At 37.6% G+C, this 23071-nt stretch overlaps 1 protein-coding gene and 1 long non-coding RNA gene across 3 annotated transcripts in view; one reads left to right on the top strand and one right to left on the bottom strand.

The window, feature by feature from the left end:
* nprl3 (NPR3-like, GATOR1 complex subunit) overlaps window positions 1-17436 on the bottom strand; it is a 26655-nt gene extending 9219 nt beyond the window's left edge. Inside the window, exons 1-9 of one of the 2 annotated variants that reach the window (XM_088329130.1) lie at window positions 16893-17435; window positions 15382-15448; window positions 10221-10259; window positions 9622-9754; window positions 6731-6805; window positions 4487-4640; window positions 4333-4408; window positions 4130-4267; window positions 1770-1926 (exon numbers count right to left, since the gene is read on the bottom strand). In XM_088329130.1, the coding sequence (XP_088185256.1) occupies window positions 1770-1926; window positions 4130-4267; window positions 4333-4408; window positions 4487-4640; window positions 6731-6805; window positions 9622-9754; window positions 10221-10259; window positions 15382-15448; window positions 16893-17103 (1050 nt within the window). In that variant the 5' untranslated portion in view covers window positions 17104-17435. Of the gene's footprint in view, window positions 1-1769; window positions 1927-4129; window positions 4268-4332; window positions 4409-4486; window positions 4641-6730; window positions 6806-9621; window positions 9755-10220; window positions 10260-15381; window positions 15449-16892 lie in introns of both variants that reach the window. The other variant, XM_088329139.1, reaches the window with a different exon arrangement.
* On the top strand, window positions 16527-23071 carry LOC148373771 (uncharacterized). The gene is made up of 4 exons (XR_015849784.1): window positions 16527-16770; window positions 16857-16992; window positions 20295-20421; window positions 20495-23071. It is a non-coding gene; the product is annotated as an uncharacterized LOC148373771 (long non-coding RNA).

Here is a 23071-nt window from a genome sequence, read left to right as displayed (position 1 = left end):
TAAGAAGAAGATGAAAGACACCAGACCTACAAATGCAAATGAGCTGAAGGCCGCTATCGAAGCATCCTGGGCATCAATAACACCTCAGCAATGCCACAGGCTGATTGCCTCCATACCACGCCGGATTGATGCAGTAATCCGTGCAAAAGGATTCCCAACCAAGTACTGAGTCTATCAATGGACATTTTCAAATGTTTGATTTAGTTTTGCTGTTATAAAATTATTTTTTTACTTGGTCTGAGGAAGTATTCTAATATGTTGAGATAGGATTTTTGAGTTTTTTTCAGCTGTAAGCCAAAATCAGCAATATTCAAATAATAAAAGGCTTGAAATAGTTCAGTTGATGTGTAATGAATCCAGAATGTATGACATTTTTGTTTTTTTAATTGCATTACAGAAAATAAAGAACTTTATCACAATATTCTAATTTTCTGAGACAGTCCAGTATATATATATATATATATATATATATATATATATATATATATGTATATATATATATATATATATATATATACATATATATATCAGGGGTGCAACAACGAATCAATAAAATTGATTAAAATCAACTATTAAAAACGTTGGCGACGACTTAGATCATCGATCAATGCGCCTTTCGGTACAGTGGGACCTCGCTACTTCACGCTTCGACGTTCGCGGATTCAGAGCTTCGCGGGCCTAAAAAAAATAATAATAAAATAAATTTCAAAAAATATATATATATTTTTTGTCTCTTTTTTTTAAGCATTTTTGAAGGGTGTCGCTACTTCGTGGTTCCATGTTCGCGGGTTTTAAGAATAATAATAATAAAATAAAATAATTTAAAAAAATATATAAAATTAACCATTTTTGAAAGGGTAGATTTTCACTTTTCGCGGGTGGTTTTGGTTCCCATTAACCGCGATAACCGAGGTCCCACTGCGTTTCTATTCAATGCAAATAAAAGCGCACGCGTGTAATACCAGTTTGGTCCGACAGAGGGCGGTCTAAGACCGAATTTCGCACAGAAAATTTACAGCCAAATCCAAATGTATTTATAAAGCACTTTTCAGATACTGAAATTAACCTAAATGAGCTGCATAAAAATGTTAAATGTATAATAAGATTCCAACATTTCAGTGATAAGTAGATGAAGACTATATTTGGCCCAAAAACCCTTCATATAATATACAGTTGATTAATTTGCCTTTTGGATTGTGCATAACGCTGGGTATAAAATAATAGTTTATAAAACCCAACATGTTAAAATTTGAAGATATATTATAACTTAGTAAATTAGTATACAATGCAAGTAAGCAATGAATAGTCAACCGTTGTTTGTCTATGGAGCAGACACATTTCATCCCAGAGGAATCCAGAACTTTAAGGTCAAATAGTCTCGCTGAACATCGAAAAGCCATTGTGCAACCCCAGAAGCTATCTATTCGTGGAACTTTTTAGATGATGACCTTCAAAATTCCCTTTGTTGACATAAATATATATATATATATATATATATATATATATATATATACTTTACATATTTTCAATAAACTAGAAGATGAATAGATCAAGAGTTTCTTTGGAAAATAAATGTTAGATGAGTTACTAGCAAAAATATATGTTTGAAAGGTATTAATTTGTTTTCTAATTTTCCTTTGTGGGGTATTGTTCTGGGGCTGCCTCGTTTTTTTTCTCCAAATCAGTTCAATCATATAAATAGCAGACTGAGAATGAAAATCGTGGCAATTCTTTCAGTCCGACATAAATGATTGTAAGTGCAGCCTCACCTGAAGCAGAGCTAGGTCAGTGTCCTGAGCAAGCTGCTGCAAGTTCTTTACCGCCGAACACGCTTTGATGAGGCGCATCATGGCGGGTGAGCAATCCACGGGAAGTTGGCCCAGCAGCGCCTTCTCACTTTCTAGCAGCAGCAACGCGTGATAGGGCCTGGATGACAATGCTCATCAAAATAATGACTGTATAGCATACCTGTCAACATTTTCCTCGTATTTGATACGTCTTTGTTCCCATTTCAAATAGTGTATGGTAGTGGACCACAACCTTTTCTGTACAACGGAAAGGTTAAATGTCTGACAATATTCTCCCGGCCCAGCCCAATGATGATATAAATAATAACAACGATAAGGATTACAATAATACTGCTTTAATAATAGTAAGCTTAAATACACTGTGTAATCACTAGACCATTAATTATCTAAATGACATAGGGAAAGGCATTAGAGTTTATGTTTTGTTTCTGCTGAACTCTTTTTCATAATGCCCCCTTATTACATTGTACAACGCTGCACAGAATAAAAATAGTGGGATGATGTGATAAAATCAGATGCCTTTTCCTACGTCATCTACATCCCTAGTGATTAGGAATAGGCGCTCTTACCGCTGCGATCAGGGTTTGATTCCCATTGCATTTAATTCTGAGCAAATATAATCAGCGTTTTTTTTTCGACAGATCAATTGTTGCTCCAATACAGTAACATACTAACGTAAAATCTTGTCAATAAAGAACACCCAAACATTTTAGTTTTTTTGGGTGGTAAAAAAATGCCTGTATACACGGATTAAGATGCTATAAGAAAAAAATAAGGTATCTTATTTTTCTTTCTGTACAGTCATTACAGAAAGGTTACCAGTCCGTGGCTCGGTGGTTGCGGACCACTGATGTATGCCGTATTCCAGTTTTTGTACAGGGAAAATGAAAAAAAAAAAAAAAACAAAACAAAAAAAAAAACTTTTTTTTGGTAAGACATATCTTACCTTGCCCATTTTGACCCTTATCTGGATTGTTACTGATAGCAGACGACAACGTCACCATAGATTGCAAATATTGTTGCGGTACACTAGCAAATGTTATCCTAAAGTAGGATTTTATAATAAGACTAAACTTACTGCAAGAGAAGAAAGAACTAAGAAATATAGTGAAAAAATGATTTGTGTTGTTTATTTTGTAAATACCTAAACACGAATTGTCTTTGTTTTTATTTTTCATAGTCTTGCAGTGAGTAAATAGAAGCCACGTTGTGTTTGTAAGTTTCATTTTAATCATTAATAAGGGGAGCAGTTGGCTGCAGTTGACAGGTATAGACTGTATGGTATAGTAAATGTACGTTACAACCGGCGATGAAAAACATCACGTTGCCTCAGGAACATTCGGGACTAACCAATAGGGGGCAGTGTATCACCGTTACATTGCTCTCAAATGTGTCCACTTGATATCAGTGTAGAGCGCGTTTCTAATCACCGACCTTCAAATAACATCAAAACTGTGTATATGGCTCAATATCAAAATACGGTAGTTTTTTTTTAATTATATGGAGGATTATGGTGACAACATTTGCTACAAATGTTTAATTTATATTTCCTTCACAAAAACTGTTTTTTTACATTTATTGTGGGAAAAGGTCATTTCCAAAATGAGTACATTGGAAAGAAAAACATCTTTTTTAGCAGTAAAAAATATTTGTGAGACGACTGAATTATTAAACCGTCATTTTTTTTTTCTTTCATTAGTTTACGATATGAGTTTTAAAATGTGGGGTTTCTTTTCTGTTGGTTTGCATCAAGGGTGTCCAAAAGTCAAATGAACGCAGATCCCCAGAAAAAAAACATCTGCAAGCCGAAGGCTGGACTGATCGAAACGTCAAAGTTCGAATTTCAAGGTTTTAAAACGATGCACATAGCTTATTGAACCTAAATGGATCTTCTGAAAATGAAGCATATATATATTTGAATATGATAAATAAATAGTTTCTTATAAAACATATTGACTTATTTGTAAATTCCATAAACAAACTTCTATGCAACTTAAAATCTAAGAAAATGTAATGTTTTCGGAAAAATTATAGTCTGTTACATGTAGACACTGAAAGAAATAGCCAATCATAGTGAATGGCAGATGTACATTGCACTCATGTTTGTTCTCCAATTCTCTCCCGTGTGTGCTGGCATGATTTTCAGTTGAATCTTTCTTATTTCTTCCCTTCATTCTCCTGCTCAAGTGGTATGACAATATTGTGATTGTCATAAGGAAACCATACTAAAGTGAGAGTGACTTCAATGTTCGAAGTTTCTAATTTCTCCTTAATGCCTGAAATAAGAAAGCATATTGGTGTATGATGGTAATATGGCGCACCTGATGGCTTTTAGGCTGCGTTCTAAGGCCTCGGGTGGGATGTAGTTTCCTCCAATACGGTGGATTTTGTGCGGGAGGCAGAAGCTGACCTCCAGCCAGTTGTTTATGTGCAGCCGCACCACACCAGTCGTACATAGACTGAGAAAACACATGTTTAGTAAAATGATATGAAGTATTAAATGACAGCAGGTTGAGGCGCAAACCTATCATAGGCCTCCTTTAGGTCCTTGGCCAGCTTGCATTTGGGTAGAATTTGTCTAAATGGTGACTGTGGGCTCACTAACAACAGAATAATGAGTAACACAATAAAAACAATTCTGTTTTTTTTTAAGATTGGAAAAGATCCAGAAGTCTCACTTTCGCTGACGGTGGTTATCTCATCCTGCACGGCCAGCATAAGCTTTGCCTCCCTGGTGAGGTACTGGCAACGGCGCTCCTCGTGCTGCAGCGCAATTGCGATGCGACGGGACAAATTCTGCATGCAGCTGATGATCGAGGGGTCGGCATTGGCCTGCAAAAACACTTTTGAGTTTCATCATAAGCATAGAAAAAGCCGTAATAATTATAATCTTGCATATATCCATGGAGTGCTTCTCTTTGAGAACAACCAGGAAAAGTATGTGTGTGTCTGTGTGTGGAGTCAAACTTTGGAATAATTTACAAGATGAGATCAAACAATGTCCAACTATTCATGTGTTCAAATTTAAATACAATACATTACTGGCGAAATACAGGGATGAAGGAAATGGGATATGAGTGAGATTGGAAATACTGCGTTTAAAACTATGGTTAACTTTGATGTTATTGTTGCTATTATTATATCAGAACTGTTATTATAAATATTATTTTTATTTTTATTGTTGTTATTATCATTGGTGCCGCAGTGATGTTTGGTAACTAGTGGCATTATGACGTTATGAGGGATAGGTATTGCGAAGATTAGTGTATAAAATATGTGATTATTGTAATTATTATCATTATTGATATCTGACACATGTAATAAGTATATCCATGAGATTTTGTTATATTAGACACAAGAGGAGAAGAGGATTTGTAAAATGTATTTAATAGGGAAGATAAAGGGGTAGGGAAAATAAGCTTCTGCTTCTGACTACCCCTTTTCGAAATTGTTATGTGACATTATTTTGTTGTTGACTCATTGTTTTTGTCCTGTTTTTATTTTAAAGTTCAAAATAAAGTCTTCATTCGTTCATTCTCAGGATAATCAACCATGTATTACAACCTTAAACCCAACATCGTTTCATTAATATAAGCACACATTGATTTCACACTGATGTCAATAAACTGTCTTACAGACACCTGTAATGGCTAATGGGGATTCTTTTTCTTTATTTTCTTACTTTTTCTTTATTTGTTTGTTCACCGGTATTTACCTCAACAACGTATATTTATTTTTTGCCCTTTTCTAATATAGGTGCTTTGTTAATCTTGTATTTCCAGCATTTGTTTTTGTATTTATATTATTTTATCCTAAAATAATTTAGGAAGGATTGTTGTTTTTGTGTTATGCTAGCACTATGAAGAGCATAAAATTGGTCAAAAGCTAAAATAATACGTCTCTAAAAAGATATTTCTAAACCAATACTGGCATTATAAATCATTCAGATTAAGCACATTACCGGAGTGACTGCGAGTTGAAATTCAAAAAGTCAAATCATATTTTTTGTATAACCCTTTATCACAAAAAGTCTCAAAGGGCTGTACAGAACACAAAAACAACAAAAAATAACTAGTAAAATATAGCATCAGCTATATAAAATATTTTTGAGGGAACGGGAATTCTTTCAGCACAACATGGAAAAAGTAAATATGTACGGTAACTTGGTTTGAATAGAATCGAAATGCCAAATATGATCCAATCTACCAAAACATAAATTTAATTTAAAAGTAGATTAAAATAATAACCTTAAATACAAGTGCTTTAATACACAGGAGCACATTTATAGCCCCAATACTTATCGTAACAGGCTCTGCAAGCTTAATAATAATCATTGCGACTACAGGAAAATAATTTCTACACCTTCATTCCTTCTTATGTCTTAATTCCACTGTAGTGTAGTTTCATAATGATTTCACGAATAAAAACAAATAGTGCATGTTCATTGCCCGGCAGATCCCACCACCCAAAACATGACTCAGCCTCTTTTGGGCAACGCCCGCAGATCTGCTGTAATGTCGACTCACCATGACTCGACAAGGGCAGGAGCATGTGGCCCCTAATGCAAACATGCAAAGTGCCCCTCTTTGCTCCCCAGGTCTTATCTGTAATCACTGATAGCAAAAACTATCAGTTGAAAACAGCCTACTCCCACTCCTCCCTTTTTTGAGTCACACCCACAGGAAAACTACATGTTACATTGATAAATCAATTTGAATAATTATTATTTTATAGTATTATATTGACATTGCTTTGGCAACATTGGGTTGGTTATAGTTCAGTTCTCATTACTAAAAATAATACTTATTTTTTAGGTGTCAACAAAACAGAGCTTTAGCCTCTTTGACACATTTTGTGATTTTATTATGTTTTGACGATTGCAGAGTGGTGAACAGAGTGTGTATGTGCGAAACTTTTCATACCCGCAGAGCAAAGACCACATTGAACAGGATCATGGTAGGCATTTCCCTCTTTGGAGAGGGATCTGTTTTAGAAACCTGAAATTAAAAAAATCAAAACATTAAAAAGAACTTGTGACCTATTTTTAACATTATTCTTTTCCATTTTACTCATGTTACAACTAACATCACATCACAAAATGAACAAATCACCTGTAAAGAAAAAAGTGACGACACGTTGAAGGCTTTTGAGAGACCCATCAACTTTGTACATTTCTTCTATCAATTATTTTAAATCATGATCATGTCTTACGTCATTTGCTTGTCCATGTTTGAATCAAGATATACAATTTTGTTTCTAAAGGTTTTTATTCCTCATCTGTCTTCTCACGACTCTCTAACAATACAATGTGTAAAATTGAGACAAATAGGCCTTTTCCATTGTAAATTTTGAAAATGTGTGCTGTGTTGTAGACAAATTTGTCCAGGTCTTCAATCCTTATTCAAGCGAGTGAAGAAGGGAAACTTCCTCGAGCAGGTGTGAGAAATAAAAACAGAGAACTTTTGCATAAATGTTTAGGTAAATGCACCCATAGTTAGGGTACCCTTAGCAGCAAGATGGCGGGCAAATAGCTCAGGTTATGTAAAAAAAAAAAAAATCATTTCAAACCTTTCTAACGGCGATGGCACAGCTATTCTAAGTATTAAGCTTCTAGGAATGATTACAGTGTGTTAAATCAGCACTAGATGGCAGGAATGGCTTTCATCAAAACTTTGCCTGCCTGCCTGCCTGCCTACCTACCTGGCTACCTACCCTGGTCATATCCCTCGAGAGGGGTGACCGACAGCAAGACAAACACATACACAAAAACAATGAAAATAAAAAATGAAAAAGTAGCAAAAAACACAACAACAATTACCATGGCCTACCCAAATACCCGAACACCCAAACAAGTTAAGCACCTCGGCAAGTTGGTCATGGTTTCGTCCCTCTGATGAAAACTTTGTCCTCAGAAAAAAGTAGTTCGATTTGGTCACATTGAGCCTCCATAGTTTGTATTCTTTCCTTGTGCTCGATGCACAGTGAGATCTTGTGGTCAAATATATAATATAATAATAATATATAAAAAGCGGCGCTGCCACGAGCGGCTGCCTTTTCCAGCAGCTGCCCTATTGTTTTATTGTCTGCTCCTATCTTCGGTGTTTTTTCTTCCCGTTTTGACAACTACACTATGGATTACTTCTATCCTATGGACATGGGTTTTGTATTCAAGGAATTTCAACTCCTTGCCCTGAAAAATTCTCGTGCCGGCGTGATGAAGGGGCCTATCGTGGAAGGAAAGCCGGAGCTAGCGAAGCGGCTAGCGGCGTTATAAGTCTTCGGTACCATCCGTAATCATGGTAAATGCGAACTCACGACCAAATAAGATCGAGTGCTGGTGGAAAACATCGAAGCGCACAGGGAGCGCAGTTGCTGTGTTTTGCGGAAACGTTGCTCACGTTTAGCATTCCGGACGCTAACGTGTAGCCACCCGGAGCTACCCGGAGCAATCCGGCTTCAACGCCGCTAAACAGAGACACGAAAGCCGGGGGGAATCGGAGAGGAGGCGGACTTGCTAACACGAGGTGGTGTATCCCTGGATTTTCACAAAGAAAAGTTTTCCATCTGCCGCAGGGATGTCGAATTTTTGGACTGGCGTGACGTCATCCACTTCGCTACAAGCACCCCTAGGGCATCATGTTCATCTGTTAATAAACAACGGGGTAGACTGCTGGAAGTGTGAATTTCCCTACGGGGATGAATAAAGTATCTATCTATCTATCTATCTATCTATATTAAGGTGTCCCTTTAAGTCATGTTTTATAATTTAAGAAATAATAGAACTCCTTGAGTGATTCACTCCGTTAACTTATTCAATGCCAAAACGTATAAATACATTTTCAGAATCATTGTCCCTAAATGCCAAAATATAAAAATAAGTAGTTTTCTTGATTTATTCTAAAAACTATAATAAAGGGTTTTGTGCTGCTCAACAATCATAAAGTGTGGAGCATCTAGGAATGATTCCAGTATGATAAATCACAGTAGTACCTTTGATCCGATTTTTGTTTTCCTAGTGTTGCTTCCTTAGGCATAGTGAAGCAGTGTGGTGATAGTCAACAGTTGACAAATGCTAATAGACAGTTCACTCCTCAACAGAGCTTATCCCTTTCAAAAAAAGATGACGAAGTCCCATCGTCACTGTCTGGTCAGTCTGCAGAAATGCGATCGCCATGATGACCGAAATTGTGTGATCACATCACCGGGAACACTGTGCGCTGAAGAGTTCTTGAAAAATGTATGCATCAATCATGCATAGGTTTAGTGTTCTTACAATAAAATGTTATTTTGCAAGCAAAGTGCCCATGTGTTTATGGAAAGCATTGTTTATATGTTTGTGGTGTCACAAGTGCAAAAAAATAAGCACCGAAGTGAAAGTCTTACTTGAAATGCATCCTTTTACAAAAAGCCGTTTTTCTCAGAGATTTTCTTTCAAATGAGGATTTTCAAGAAACGAAGCAACTGTTATTTGCAAAAGTAAAAGCTAAAGACATACTTTTTTTTAAATCAAAGACAAGTTTTACTTTTATTTGTCCAACGCCCATATAGCTACAAAACTATTTTCTGTATGACTTCAAAAGTGTGTCAGAATGGCAATAATTGGCTAGCACTCGTTCTCCCAAGTTGAGAAAATAATCTGGCATTGAATGAGTTAAAATGATTCTTGAAAACATTTTTGGCAATACTAAAGATCCAATGAGGTAAATGTTTTGGTATTGACACAAAAGCAGAAGTTTAAAATCAGACATTTTCTAAACAACAAAATAAGACGGTTGAAAGAGTAAAAACCTGCATTGGTTTCCTCCATACTGACCTGAATGATGGGTGGATGCTGCAGCAGAGTTGGGTGACCCACAAAGCGAACATTGTCAATCTTTAACTCAAACTTCTTGCCGCACATGTCCGATTTGGTGGCCAGGATGGTTGCCAGGATACTGTCGGAAAACCTATAAGACCAAAAGGTGAGATGCACAGGGAGGAAAAACAACAACACATTTAGAAAGGTTCATAAGATGAGAAAGTTTGGTAGCACAATTAACTACAACCATTTTCTGTGATTCGTTTAACAGAGAAACACCAATTTTGTGTGTGGAAAAACATTTTGCCAAGGATTCGTGCAAAAGAGAATTCATGCTGCAATGACAGAGGCTTTGGGGGAAAAAAAATCACTGACTTTGGAAGAAAAACAAGTGACTTTAATTTAGGTTGGGGCCAATTTCAACAGGTGTAACATGCTGCAGGTTGCCTGATTTTGCTTTAATCAGTTATCAGACAGGAAAAGCAGAGCACAATAATACAAAGACTAGTGAATCATCATAATTGCTTTACTATGAACAAACCGTTTGCACCAAATACAAGAAAAGAGAGCGAGTTATAGAGACAAAGGGTTTTGGGAGGATCCCAGAGTCTTACCCAGCTACCAACTGTTCGTCACTTAATGAAGATGGCTCTCTGAAATAGGAACCAACCCATCAACAAAACAAAACAAAAAAAGAAACAAGCAAACAAAATGGGAAGCTGCAACAGATGCCACACACCCACATTGATTGACAGGCTGCTTTGAATGGAATATCTGGATGACAACCAAAAATGACCGACATGTAGTTCCTAATTCTTGTAATATACCAACAACTGGCTACAAACAGTATGTCACAAAAGTGTGTACACTTCTAACATTTCTGCAGTGATTTAATTATAATGTTTAATAGAACATCACTGAAGAAACATCTTTTTCACAAGGAAAAGAAGTATGTAAACAAAGGCCAACGCTGACTGGAACGATATCTTCTGGTCGGATGAAACAAAGATTAATTTATGTGGCTCAGATAGTGTGAAGCATTCGTGGCGGCAACCAGGTGAGGAGTACAAACATGTTTGTGTTGTGCCTAAAGTCAAGCATAGCGTTGGGAATTTCATGGTTTGGGGCTGCATAAGTGCAACTGGAATTAGGGAGTTGCTTTTCATTAAGGGAACCACAAGCTCAATCATGCACTGTATAATACTGGAGCAGAGAATGATTCCCTCCCTCTGAAACTGGGTCGCCAGGCAATGTTCCAGCCTGACAATGACTCCAAATACACTTCTACGATGACCATGGCTTTTTTAAATGGGCTAAGGGTAAAGGGATGGAACATGCCTCCAGATTCGAAACTAATGAACATCTTTGGGGCACCCTCAAGCAGAATTTGGGGAAGTAAAAGATCTTGAATATCCCCCAGCTCCGTCATGTTGACATGGAGGAGTGGAAGAATTACAGTGGCAATTTTTTTAGGCTCTGGTGAAATCCATTGCCAGGAGGAATTAAGTGGTTCTGCAAAATCGTGGTGACCACACAAAATATTGAACTTGAGGAATCTTTACTTAAGGGTGTACTCACTATTGTTAACAAGAATTTAGCTACTAATGGCAATATCCCAAGTTTTATGAGGGAAAAAAAATCTAATTTACACTGCTATAAAAGCTTTACATCGACTACCTTTAATTGTGTCTGAATGATGTTACTCCAGTGCTGTTCACTTAATTATAATGAAATTTCTGCAGAAATGTGAGGGGTGTACTCAGTTTTGTGACATACTGTATCAAGGTGCAACTAATTGATTCATCGACAACTGATCAATTATCAAAGTTAATTGCATTTTTTTCTAAAATCAAGTACTGTAATCATTGATATACCTTTTGGATTAGAATTCTCAGTATCCACAAAATCACTTCTTCCCTAGAGTTAATAGTTCCTTTTTTATGACTTCTACCATATAAGACTGGTCTGTGTGGAATCTGAATGCAATATTTGTCCGACTTCTAAACAAAAATTATTTGATAAATGTTAATTTTTCAGAAATCGTACAATATATAATATAATCGTGATATTAGTGAGACCAAACAAGTAACAGCGTTTAAAACTAACCATTGACAGTTTGAATGTGTCATTAAAAAGGTTCGTTTAGGAGATTTTAACGTTTTTGCCTGACAACAGTAAATTACAGTAGCTTTATTTAGGTAGAAATTCTCAACATGTTTATCAAATTACTTGAAATGGACAAAAAAATGACAAAATGTATAATTATTATCATGTTTTCTAAGTTCTTAGTTTAAAAAACTTTGTATTTTGGAATTCAATGACCAAAATTAAAATATTTTAGCTGATCAGATTAGTTGAGAAGAGGAATGACAGATTGTATCACATTTTACAATAATTCTTTGGCCTGCTGCCCTCTAGTAGATGCTAAAGGTCCCTTAAAATAAGGATTAACAGGCTTAAAAAACGTTGCTTCCACAGGGCATCACCACCCTAAACTACTGCACAAGACTGTGAAAATGTAGAATAGAATAGAACAGAATAGAATATACATTTATTGTCATTGTTACAAAATGGGTTGAACATATTGTGAAAAACGAAATCGGGCGTGGCACTCCAGTTTCATGTTTGACAGTGAGGATAAAAGAAAACAAAGAAGATAAAGGTACAAAAAAGATAAGGTTATAATTTACCGTATTTTCCGCACTATAAGGCGCACCTAAAAGCCTTTATTTTTTTCAAAAGCTGACCATGCGCCTTATTTATGGATCAATATTAATTCGCAAAGTCTTGCAACTAACTTGCAGCCGCCGACTAGATTTTCCCCCGAACGCCAAGTAGTCCGCGGTGTAGCTAGATTTTTTTACCGACGTTTCATTGGCTAACCAATGTGTCAATCATCATTTGAATGGATCACTATTGGCTAAAGTTATTCGGCGGTCAAGGGGAGGATCCTTTTTATCATTTACAAGCTGGCATAGGCTTGAACGGCAAAACAAAGCCTGCAATTGGCCAAAAAAGACGTGTCAATCATCAGTTGAATCGATCACTATTGGCTAAAGTTATTCGGAGGTCAAGGGGCGGATCCTTTTTATCATTTACAGGCTGGCATTGGCTTAAACGGAAAAACAAAGCCTGCAATTGGCCGGAAAAGATGAATGCGTATAGCACGTGGCTGACGGCATACAAAAACCATTTTTTTACTATTTTGTATTTGTAAATATTTTATTCTCCTGGATTTACTAAACTCACGGATATAAGAGGACCACGGCTGCACATTATTATGAACACAACGACTCTGGTGAGCTACTCCGGCTATATATATTATCCCTGTATCTTGTTTCAGACTGAACTCGATGTTTCTGTGATAAGCGGTGCAGATAATGGATGGAATGGAGTGTCTATTTTTAAATTAAACTCAATTCCAAGTGTTTATTGTCATATATACAGTAAGGTTGCGAGCAAAAAAGAAAAGAGAAATTAAGGAATGGTTGGCATTTCTTGAATCCCAAGACTTTAACCTTCCGAATGATGGAACGATGCATTTGAGTGACATTGTGCAGACACCGCATCCGCACGTGTTCTCGACACGTATTTGCGTCTTTGCAAGCTTTCGGAATGTTAAGGGGGTAATGACTAAACTATCTGACTGTTTTGTCAACGTTCCCATTGTAGCGCCTTATAATCCGGTGCGTCTTATGTATGTCAAAAATAGGACCAAAAACTATTTTTTCGGGGTGCGCCCTATAACCCGGTGCGCCTTTTAGTGCGGAAAATACGATACACAATATAAAGGAACAAAGAAGATAAGGTTATAATTTACACAATATTTACACAAGAAATGTGGGCATGTAGGGTGTTACATACAGTTTTGGGATCGTATTAGTGCAATATACGTTAAGTGCAGAAATAGTCAACATTGTGCAGAAAAATAGTCAACATTGTGCAAAGTGAGCATAGGCGTGAGTACAAGTTTACATCTGTATGAGGTAGTGTGTTTGCAAGAGTTTCAGTTTGTTGTGCGGTCTATGTTAAGGGTGGTAATGGCTCTGGGGGAAAAACTGTCTCTGAGTCTGTTTGTTTTTGTTTTGTGTGACCTGTAGCGCTTGTCGGAAGGCAGCAGGTCAAACAGGTGGTGGCCGAGGTGAGAAAAGTGCACTTACAATTTAAGCCAGTCCCCAAGCGGTTGTGTTTAAATATTTTGCCCATTTATCCTGACGTTCTTTTTATTAATTTTATTAATTAATTATTTTATTATTTTTTTTTACATGTTTATATTGGAGTGTCAAGTCTAATCTTATTGTAAACAATGTTCTCTATGTTAGAAAACCGTTTCAAAATCTGTCAATAAAAGTTATCTTACATTCTTTCTTTATGCTGATCCAAAACAGTAAACACACACCACTAAATTGATGGCTTGGGCAACAACTTTCTTAAGCCACACCTGCCGAGCCTGTATCTCAACAACGCCAGATCCATTACCCATGATGACCAGGAGCTATACAACTCGCGGGAAACGCTATATTTGGGGAGGTTGTATTTTTATCATGGCTTATTCCGAGGATACCCAATGCTCATGTGCGGCTAGCCAGCTGCTCTCTAAATCTCTTATTTTGAAAGGACAAGCCCTCAAATGTTGTTGTACCTTTGTATAATGACAATAAAATACCATTCATTTAACTAAAAGTCTGTGGGGTTTTTTTGTAGCTCTATACAGTGGAACCTCGGTTCTCGACCATAATCCGTTCCAAAACCCTGTTCGAAAACCGATTTGGTGGATCACCGAAAATCGTTTTTGCCATTAAAAGTTATGTAAAATCATTTTAATCCGTTCCAAATCCTTGAGGGCTTACCATGAACGTAAACATGAAGCTAACCCAGGCTAATCGTACGTTCGCGTTAGTGTAATCTTCCGTACGAAAGATTACGCTAACATGAACGTGTAAAAATAAAAAAATCAGGTCGTTTACACGTCATTTAGCACCGGGGTCTCCACAACAAGTGGTGAGCGGTTAAAGGATAAAGAAAAGATTTATGAATAGGATTTCTTACCTTTGTGGTGCTCAGCAGAGGCCATGCTGTATGTATAGCAAGATCGGAAACTCACACACCTTCTTCATATTTTGCTATTATTTCTTTCTTAAATGCAATAGTTGTACGCACTACTCTTCTTTTTTCACCTGTAGCAACTTTGCTGCTTGCACCGAGCTTTTTCCGAGGCATAATTAGGGGTTAAAACACTCCGTTCACCGATTTTAAAAACGAAAGCAAAAAGAAGTGCGCGGTCACGTGACAACAGTTCTTCACGAGGGGTGGGGGCAAACTACACCCGTACGCCGCTCAGCATCGCCCCTAGCGTACCGGCGTTCGAACTCCGATTTTTTGAACGTAAAGCGAAGCAAGAATTTCTCAAAATTTTTGGTCGAGAACCGATTTGTTTGAACTGAGAGGCGTTCGAAAACCGAGGTTCCACTGTAGTTCTTATTTTGTTAACAGTCTTATACTGTCATTCAATAAGGACGTCATCTCGAGAAAGTTTGACCCATGGGGGGTTTGATGAAGGTGTGCGAATTCTCACTTTTTGCAGGGAGTTCTGGTCCCCATTAACTGCGATAACCAAGGGATTACTGTACAACTAGGTAAAAATCTAGCTGACTAGGTTTACATAAGGCTGCCTTGTTTTTCTGTTGGTTTGAAAACACCAGGATCTAATGTGTGGCTAGCAGGACTGCTTGAACACTTTGTGTTAAAGCTTGCAAAATAAAACGAAGAGAGTACCTTGAATCTCCATCCTGATCTTCAACCTCTCGTGTCGTATTCAGGACATAGCGATTATGCTGTTTTGCTTGTGTGGGAAAAAAGACGTTTTAAAGCAAAGACTTGACATTTACTGAGCAACAAATTCTGAATGAAGCAAAACATCTAATCAATGTTTAGCAGATGCCCCTCTTTAAACTAACTAACGTTTCATCAGCTTTTCTTTCATTTTCCCAAGTGTTGCACTCTAACAATGAAGTAAATTTCTATGGATGTTTACAAGAGTAGAACTTTCATCCAAGAAAGAATTGTGCTTTAACTTATTATGTGTGGATACTGTAGCTTGTCATGAGGGTGGAATAGTAGGTCCTCAAGTTGGACCAGGGGCCTCAATTATACTGTGCGTAGGAAATATCACTAAGGGTAGCTATCGGTGGAAACACTGGAAGTGCATCCTAACAAAAACTTTTTGATGTATATGACATTCGGCACGAAAGTCCCACGCCTGTTTTCCTTATATATCACAATACACTCTAAAGTTGGCACACGTTAAGGAATCACTCCTGTATGTCCGTGTTGATCATTTAAATGTACCAAACATGAAGATGGTTAAAGCTGAGCAAGAAAGTGCAACTATAGACAACTTGAAGAGAAGGTTCTCGTGGGTGAGACGGATTGTCGGAAACAATTTTTATTAGGGGGGCTCGACGTTGGCATCACAAATGCCCAAAAGGCAAAGGAGTGGCAGATGCTGTAGACAATAATGCCTCAGAGGGCCAGGGTTGTGTCTAAAAATGCATCTCTCGCGTGAAATGTGCCCTCCAGCGCAAACGTCACTAAAACGACTTTATATCTACAGTGGCTTGCAAGAGCACACAGAGACAGACAACTCACTCCCTCATTCACACCTAGGGACAATTTGGACCGGCCAATTAACCGGACATGCATGTTTTTGGAATGTGGAAGGAAACCGGAGTGCCCGGAAGAAACCCACGCAAGCACGGAGGGAACATGCAAACTCCACACAGGAAGGTTCGATCTCATGATCTCAGAACAGTGCCGCACACGCACACACCACTGTTCCACCGTGCTGCCCTGATTGAATATTAATAATTGAATAATTTATTTGCGTGTTTTTGTGTGTGCTCCAGGGAAGAGTCACTGACGACCACGCCTCTTACTTAGTTTTTCAAACGTACTCTTCATATGCGTTATGTGAAAAGTACTATGTTTGGGCACAAAGGCTTTTATTCAAAATACAGTACTTTCTTAGGTTTCATCCTCTGCCGTTGTGTCGTAGTTTCCTGTTTCTCCAAATTGTGTTGTACGACAGAGCCAGAGCTCCCGCGAAAGTCTCCCGTCAGTTTATAAATACCAAACGTTGCTTACAAATGGCGGCTTGTTCTGTGCGTACGTAGTCTTTTTATAAATGAGGCAAACATGAGAACCACTATAACCATAAAAAAAAACATAATATTGACATGTATTTGTTGCAGATGAAATGATTATGCCAGTGAGAGGGTAGTGTTCACCTGCGTGGGACGACGCGCACTCGGAAGTTCGTTGGAAAGGATATCGGAACAATAACTTGTTCCCGCGACTGCCAGAGCTCACCAGAATGACACTTATAGGGTTGGTTTTGTGTCCACTTCGGGGGCCTTTGTACAAGCTGATTTGTGGCTGCACAGCCGCTGATTTTCTTGGCTCATCTGTGGATCCGCTGCTGGGCGGGTTGAGCATCATGTTAGCATTCTAGCACGCACAACTGCCATAGGATTAACATTTTTGTTACGAGGTTGATACACGCAAGATGAATCCTTAACGAAGCTTATAAACGTTTCTTTACGCCGCTCAATACAAATGTATCAGTCGTATGCCCAACTGTCACGTTTACTCAATTTCACCTGATCAAATTGATTGTTTTGTGTAAGCATAAAAGTGTCCGAATAGAAACAAGAACCAGATACATTATACAAAATAATACAGTACTTTGCTTATTTTTAATGGAAAACACGTGATTACATTCCTCGTTTTAGGTTGCAAAAAATCTAGAATGTAACAGAAGCCCATTCAATGTTGTACTGTATAAAGTGTTAATCAATGTGACGGTGCTGTCGTTTAGGTCATGCAATTCTAGCTACAGAACTCAAGAGAGCGCCCGTGAGTAAACAAGTGATGCGCCGGTATTGTTGATGAATTCGACTGACATCACAAAGCACAGGACTAGTGGCTGCCATTTCGGAGGATTTTTCAAATTTTAAATGCATAGATTTGTTTGCAACCAAATTTAACGTATAAACAAATACCTACACGAATGAATGAACAAGTGAATAAACAAACAAGTTAAGTCATGTTTATTTGTGTAGCCTTTAATCATAAGAAGCCTTAAAGGGCTGTACAAACTACCGTTTCACAGTCCCCTGATCTGAAAACCTACACGAGGACAAGGAAAAAAATCCAAAACCTCAGCATGAGGAACATGACGAAACTTTGAGAAGGGGTCACACATGAGATAATTCCCTCCAGGATGACTAGGCTGCAATAGGTGTTACAAGGGAATCGCCAGATAATATACACATATTATCAAGATAAAATGTTCAATGGCTTGCGAAACTATTTGTCTTTGTGACCTTTTGCCACATTTCAGACTTTAAACATAAAGATATAAAACTGAAATTTCTTGTGGAAAATCAACAATAAGAGGAACGCCAAACATAATGTCTTGCATTGTTGCCAAAATTTTCGATTTTGGTCTCATCTGGCCAGAGCATCTTCTTCCACATGTTTGATGTGTCTCCTAGGTGGCTTCTGGCAAATTATAAACGACACTTTTATGGATATCTTTAAGAAATGGCTTCCTTCTTTCCACTCTTCCACAAAAGCCAGATTTGTGCAGTATACGACTGATTGTTGTCCTGTGGACAGATTCTCCCACCTCAGCTGTAGACCTCTGCAGTTCATCCAGAGTAATTATGGGCCTCTTGGCTGCATCTCAGATCAGTTTTCTTCTTGTATGAGCTGAAAGTTTAGGAGGACGGCCCGATCTTGGTAGATTTGCAGTGGTCTGACATTCCTTCCATTTCCATATTATTGCTTGCACAGTGGTCTTTGGGATGTTTACAGCTTGGGAAATCATTTTGTATCCAAATCCAGCTTTAAAATTCCCCACTACAGTATCTCGGACCTGCCTGGTGTGTTCCTCGTTTTCCAAGATGCTCTCTGCGCTTTAAATAGATCTCTGAGACTATCGCAGTGCAGGTGCATTCATACACAGACTTGATTACACACAGGTGGATTCTATTTATCATCGTTAGTCATTTAGATCAACATTGAATCATTCAGAGATCCTCACTGAACTTCTGGACAGTTTGCTGCACTGAAAGTAAAGAGGCTGAATAATTTTGCACACCCACTTTTTTGTTTTTTATTTGTTAAAAAAGTGTAAAATATCAAAGAGAGTGTGTTTCACTTCATGATTGTGTCCTACTTATTGTTGATGCTTCACAAGAAATAATATTTTTATATCTTGATGTTTGAAGTCTGAAGTGTGGCAAACGGTCACAAAGTTCAAGGGGGCCAAAAAGTTTTACAAGCCACTGTAGGTAATTACACAATGTCCAGTTGTTGACAGCTTCCTGTTCCAAATACTTGACCGATGTAGCCGGTTCTAGATGATGCCGCAGATCACGTCCAAGTGCTGGTACGGTGGATCGAAATGCATTCGACAACCAGGCTTATCCTTATCCCTCAAGGACAAGAAGACAAGAATGTGAGGTCAACATCACTCATAATCTATCGAATATAAGTGTGTTTTAAGCCACTTACACTGTGATTGCAGATTGAATTTCAAGGGGCAAAGCATTCGACAACACCAGGGGGTGAATGGGGAACACTCTCAAACCTGCGGATTTCTTTTTGGCTCTGATGATAACATGTCAACTGGCGTTTTTAGAAGGCGAAGGCTAAACAAATACGTACATAAATGACAACGCACTGGCTGTAGCAGTTGAGTAAAAACAACACTTAGTTTATTTCAATTTTGGCACCTATGAACAAGTAATAAAAATCAAACTTAGTCTAGGAATGAAGGAGCTCAGCAAATGGTAAAACACTCATTGCTGGTTATAATTGCACATTTTTGGAGGAAAAAAAGGGGCTGTAGTGAACTTTGTTAATTATTGTTCCAAACTTCTGCAAACTATGTTAAGTATGGCAGAACTAGAGAACAATATAATAAATACAATGCATTCTAGTTCAAAAGTAATTTGGGTTTATTAATTATTGAAATGCTTTTAGATACTTTAGTTTGTATGTGTCCGATGTGTTTTTTCCAGCTTATTTTATTGTCTATTATGACTCCTAAAAACTTCTAAATTTCTAAAACAGTGTCTATTGCAGCACTTTTTATTTCTGAATCTTGATTTGCTTTGGGATTACCAAAGAATATTACTTTGGTTTTAAAATGAAAATGGTGAGAGTACAGTCCGAACGCCAACCTAAACCCCAAAAAGATGAAAAAAAAAAAGATTCGATTTGAGCACTTTTAAGAAATGCACGTACTTGCATGTGCAACCCAAGAAGCTTGACAGAGGCTGCAATGATGCCACAAAGCAGAACATGGTGTCAGGGAGTAGAAAAGTTACAAATACTGTACCACACTTTTAAATGCTCTTCTGATTTTCAAGCCCCAGTGTGTAATATTTGACCACTACATAGCACTGCATTGTCTAATGCGAATGAAAACCAGTGCTAAGGGGACAGCAGAGCAGAAAGATGCCAGACAAACATGGCGGCAACTTCTTAGTAGGGATTCCACTATGTAAAAGAAAATTAGTAATTTTGACCTATGATTTAAAAAAAAAAAAAACAACTAATATTGGTATGATATTTCATGTATTTTTTTTAGCCCAACATGACTAACCTCTGTTTTGCAGATGTTATGCTGGATTGGCAGGAGACGAACAGGAACTTGGAGATCTGGTCAATCAGTTGGACAAATCATCAAGCCAGTATGGGATGGGAATCGCCAGAGAAAAATGACCATGACCAACAATCTCCAAGGTATCACCACAAAAATCACAATCAACCACAGAGAGATAGAACCTGTCACTGAATGTAAATAAATATCTTGGAGGTCTCATAAAAGAAGAGGGATCACAACCAGTAATCATGGCTCATACCACAACCACACTTACCAGAAATAAACCCATCTGGAGGGCCAAGAACATAACAGTGAAATCAAAGATCAGACTCATCTAACCGTTGGTTACTTCCATCATCCTCTACGCTTGGGAGCCATGGACTCTCAATAGCAAAACTGGAAAATGAACATCCTGGCCATGGAGAAGCGATGCTACAGGAAACTTCTAGGCATCAGCTAATTAGCCCATGTGAGGGAACATTGGACTCTACGAAGAACTGTTGTCAACTGTGCACAGACAAAAACTTCGGTGGTGTGGTCACATCACAAAATCATCAGGACTGGCCAAGATCTATCTCCAGAAAAAGAAGACCGAAAACTAACTTGGCCGACAACATTAAGGAATGGACGGGTGCCAACTTTGCCACGACCCAAGAACAGGCCAGAAACAGTCAAAAGTGGAGAAGGCTGCCCAGACTTGTGTCCTGATTGGTGCCCGGACGACCCATGCGATTAAGGAATCCGTGGGCGGTGATTCAAATGAATTTTCAAATTTAATTTTTTTAACTGAATGAAAGTTTTTTTGTGCTACTAGGAGGCACTAAATATTACACACTGTCCCTATTAAAAATAATTGCTATTCTTTCATACAGAAGTTTGATCTTATGTGGTTATATACAATGTTCCCTCTAATTTTCCACGGGTCTGAGCGTTCACTCAAAGTCGGTGAGCAACGCTTGAAGCAACAGTGAGCAACAGCAATCTCAAGTGTGGCAACTAAGTCATTATCAAACATGTCCAAAACTTGACATCACGTTACATTTTGCTGAGTTTCCGGCAATGCAAAATTATTTTTCTCTTTTGAATGAATTGACTCTTGTACTATTGCAAAGGTTGTACGGCCTACAAACGTCATTTGTTCTTACAATTCTTTCACAAGATATTCATTTCTTTTTATTTCCTGATATATTTTGTCGCATAATATTAACATTTTGGGGGGCTTATTTAGTCGGTTGTAAGATACAGAACTGTACTTAATCACATTTTTAGTGGAAGTACAATGTTGGCAACAAGATTCACTTGAAATAATGGGAAATTATTTGAATGCAACACAGACTTTTTTCTATTTTCCGTGTTTTTTTCTACTTTTTTTAAAATTCCTTTAAAAAAAATCTCATTGTGTTTATTTTTTCCAAGCTGTTACTTTTTTCTTTTTTTTCCTTTATTTACCTTTTTCTTACATTTCTTTCTTTTCTTTTTTTCTGGCTTTTTTCTAAAATTTTCCTTCTTTTTTTCTTCTTCCTTTTGTTTCTTTTTTTCTCATCTTTTCACTACTTTTTCATTTTGGTATTTTTTTTTCTTTTTTTTTCTTTCCCCCCCCCCTCCTTTAAGTCATTTTGTGCATAATTTTACATAATATTTGGTCATGTTGGGATTAAAGAGGCAAAAACAACCTAAACAGCCGTTTAGGACCCGAAACAGCTGGTTCCTTTTAGTGAGCCGAGCCGAAGAAGCTGGTTCTCGACAAACTCTACTAACATTACTCAACTTCGTTCTACTTCGACTCGACTTCAAAATACCGCATTTAGGACACAACGTCAGGAGAACCCGTGTATTTTTACCTTCATGCACTGTAACTTTGACTTAAGACACTTCTTAGTAATTTTGAGCCCTCATTTTTGTGCGCTGGCTAGATTTTCTTGTGCGCTGAGAACGTGCGAGCAGTGCGCAGTTGAGCAGGCGCGCAGCTTAGAAGGAACACTGGTTATGTATGTATATTTCAGGAATAAATGTGACTGAAATTCTTTGTGTGCAGGCCCCAGAATGTGTAATAACATTCTTAACCAGTGAAAAGTAAATGGAATAGCTTCTGCCTGGTTATAATACAGTGCTGTGAAAAAGCATTTGCCCCTCTCCCGATTTCTGTGTTTTTGCATATATATCAATCTCAAAAGGTTTCAGTTCATCAAGCCAATCTTAATATTACAGAGACAACTTAGATAAATTCTCTGCAGTTTTGAAAGATTGATTCCACAAATTAAGGCGCAAAAAAAATGAAAACCTATCTGGCCCTATGTGAAAAAGATTTTGCCCACTGAACCGAATAGCAAGTTGGGCCACCTTTGGCAATGATAACAAAAATCAAACATTTACTACTAATTGGTAATACGTCTTTCACAATGCTGTGGAGGTATTTTGTCCCACTCTTCTTTGCAGAAATTTTATCAACCTGCCATATTGGAGTTTTTTTTTTTTTTACTTTTTATTTTTTAGCAGGAACTAGCCGTTTACAGTCACACCACAGCATTTCAATTGGATAAAAATCCAATTTTTGTAAATGTGACGTTAATGGTCTGCATTTATATAGCGCTTTTTCAAGTCAATGAAGACCTTCCAAAGCACTTTACAATGTCCTTCACACTTTTCCCTTTTACACACTAACTAACCGATTGTTTTGACTATTACATAATTGTAGCTATCAGCCAATTCTGCGGTCTTTGATTTCCACACCCCTTACGGCTGATCTGTTTTTTTGTAACCTTGAAGATTTAAAACAAATCTGAAAGCTTC

This window comes from Urocampus carinirostris, chromosome 1 (assembly GCF_059441175.1).
Source record: "Urocampus carinirostris isolate Australia breed hairy pipefish chromosome 1, RoL_Ucar_1.0, whole genome shotgun sequence".
Lineage (NCBI taxonomy): Eukaryota > Metazoa > Chordata > Actinopteri > Syngnathiformes > Syngnathidae > Urocampus > Urocampus carinirostris.
The sequence above is the reverse complement of the archived record's forward strand: the minus strand, read 5'-3'. Positions and strand labels throughout refer to the sequence as shown.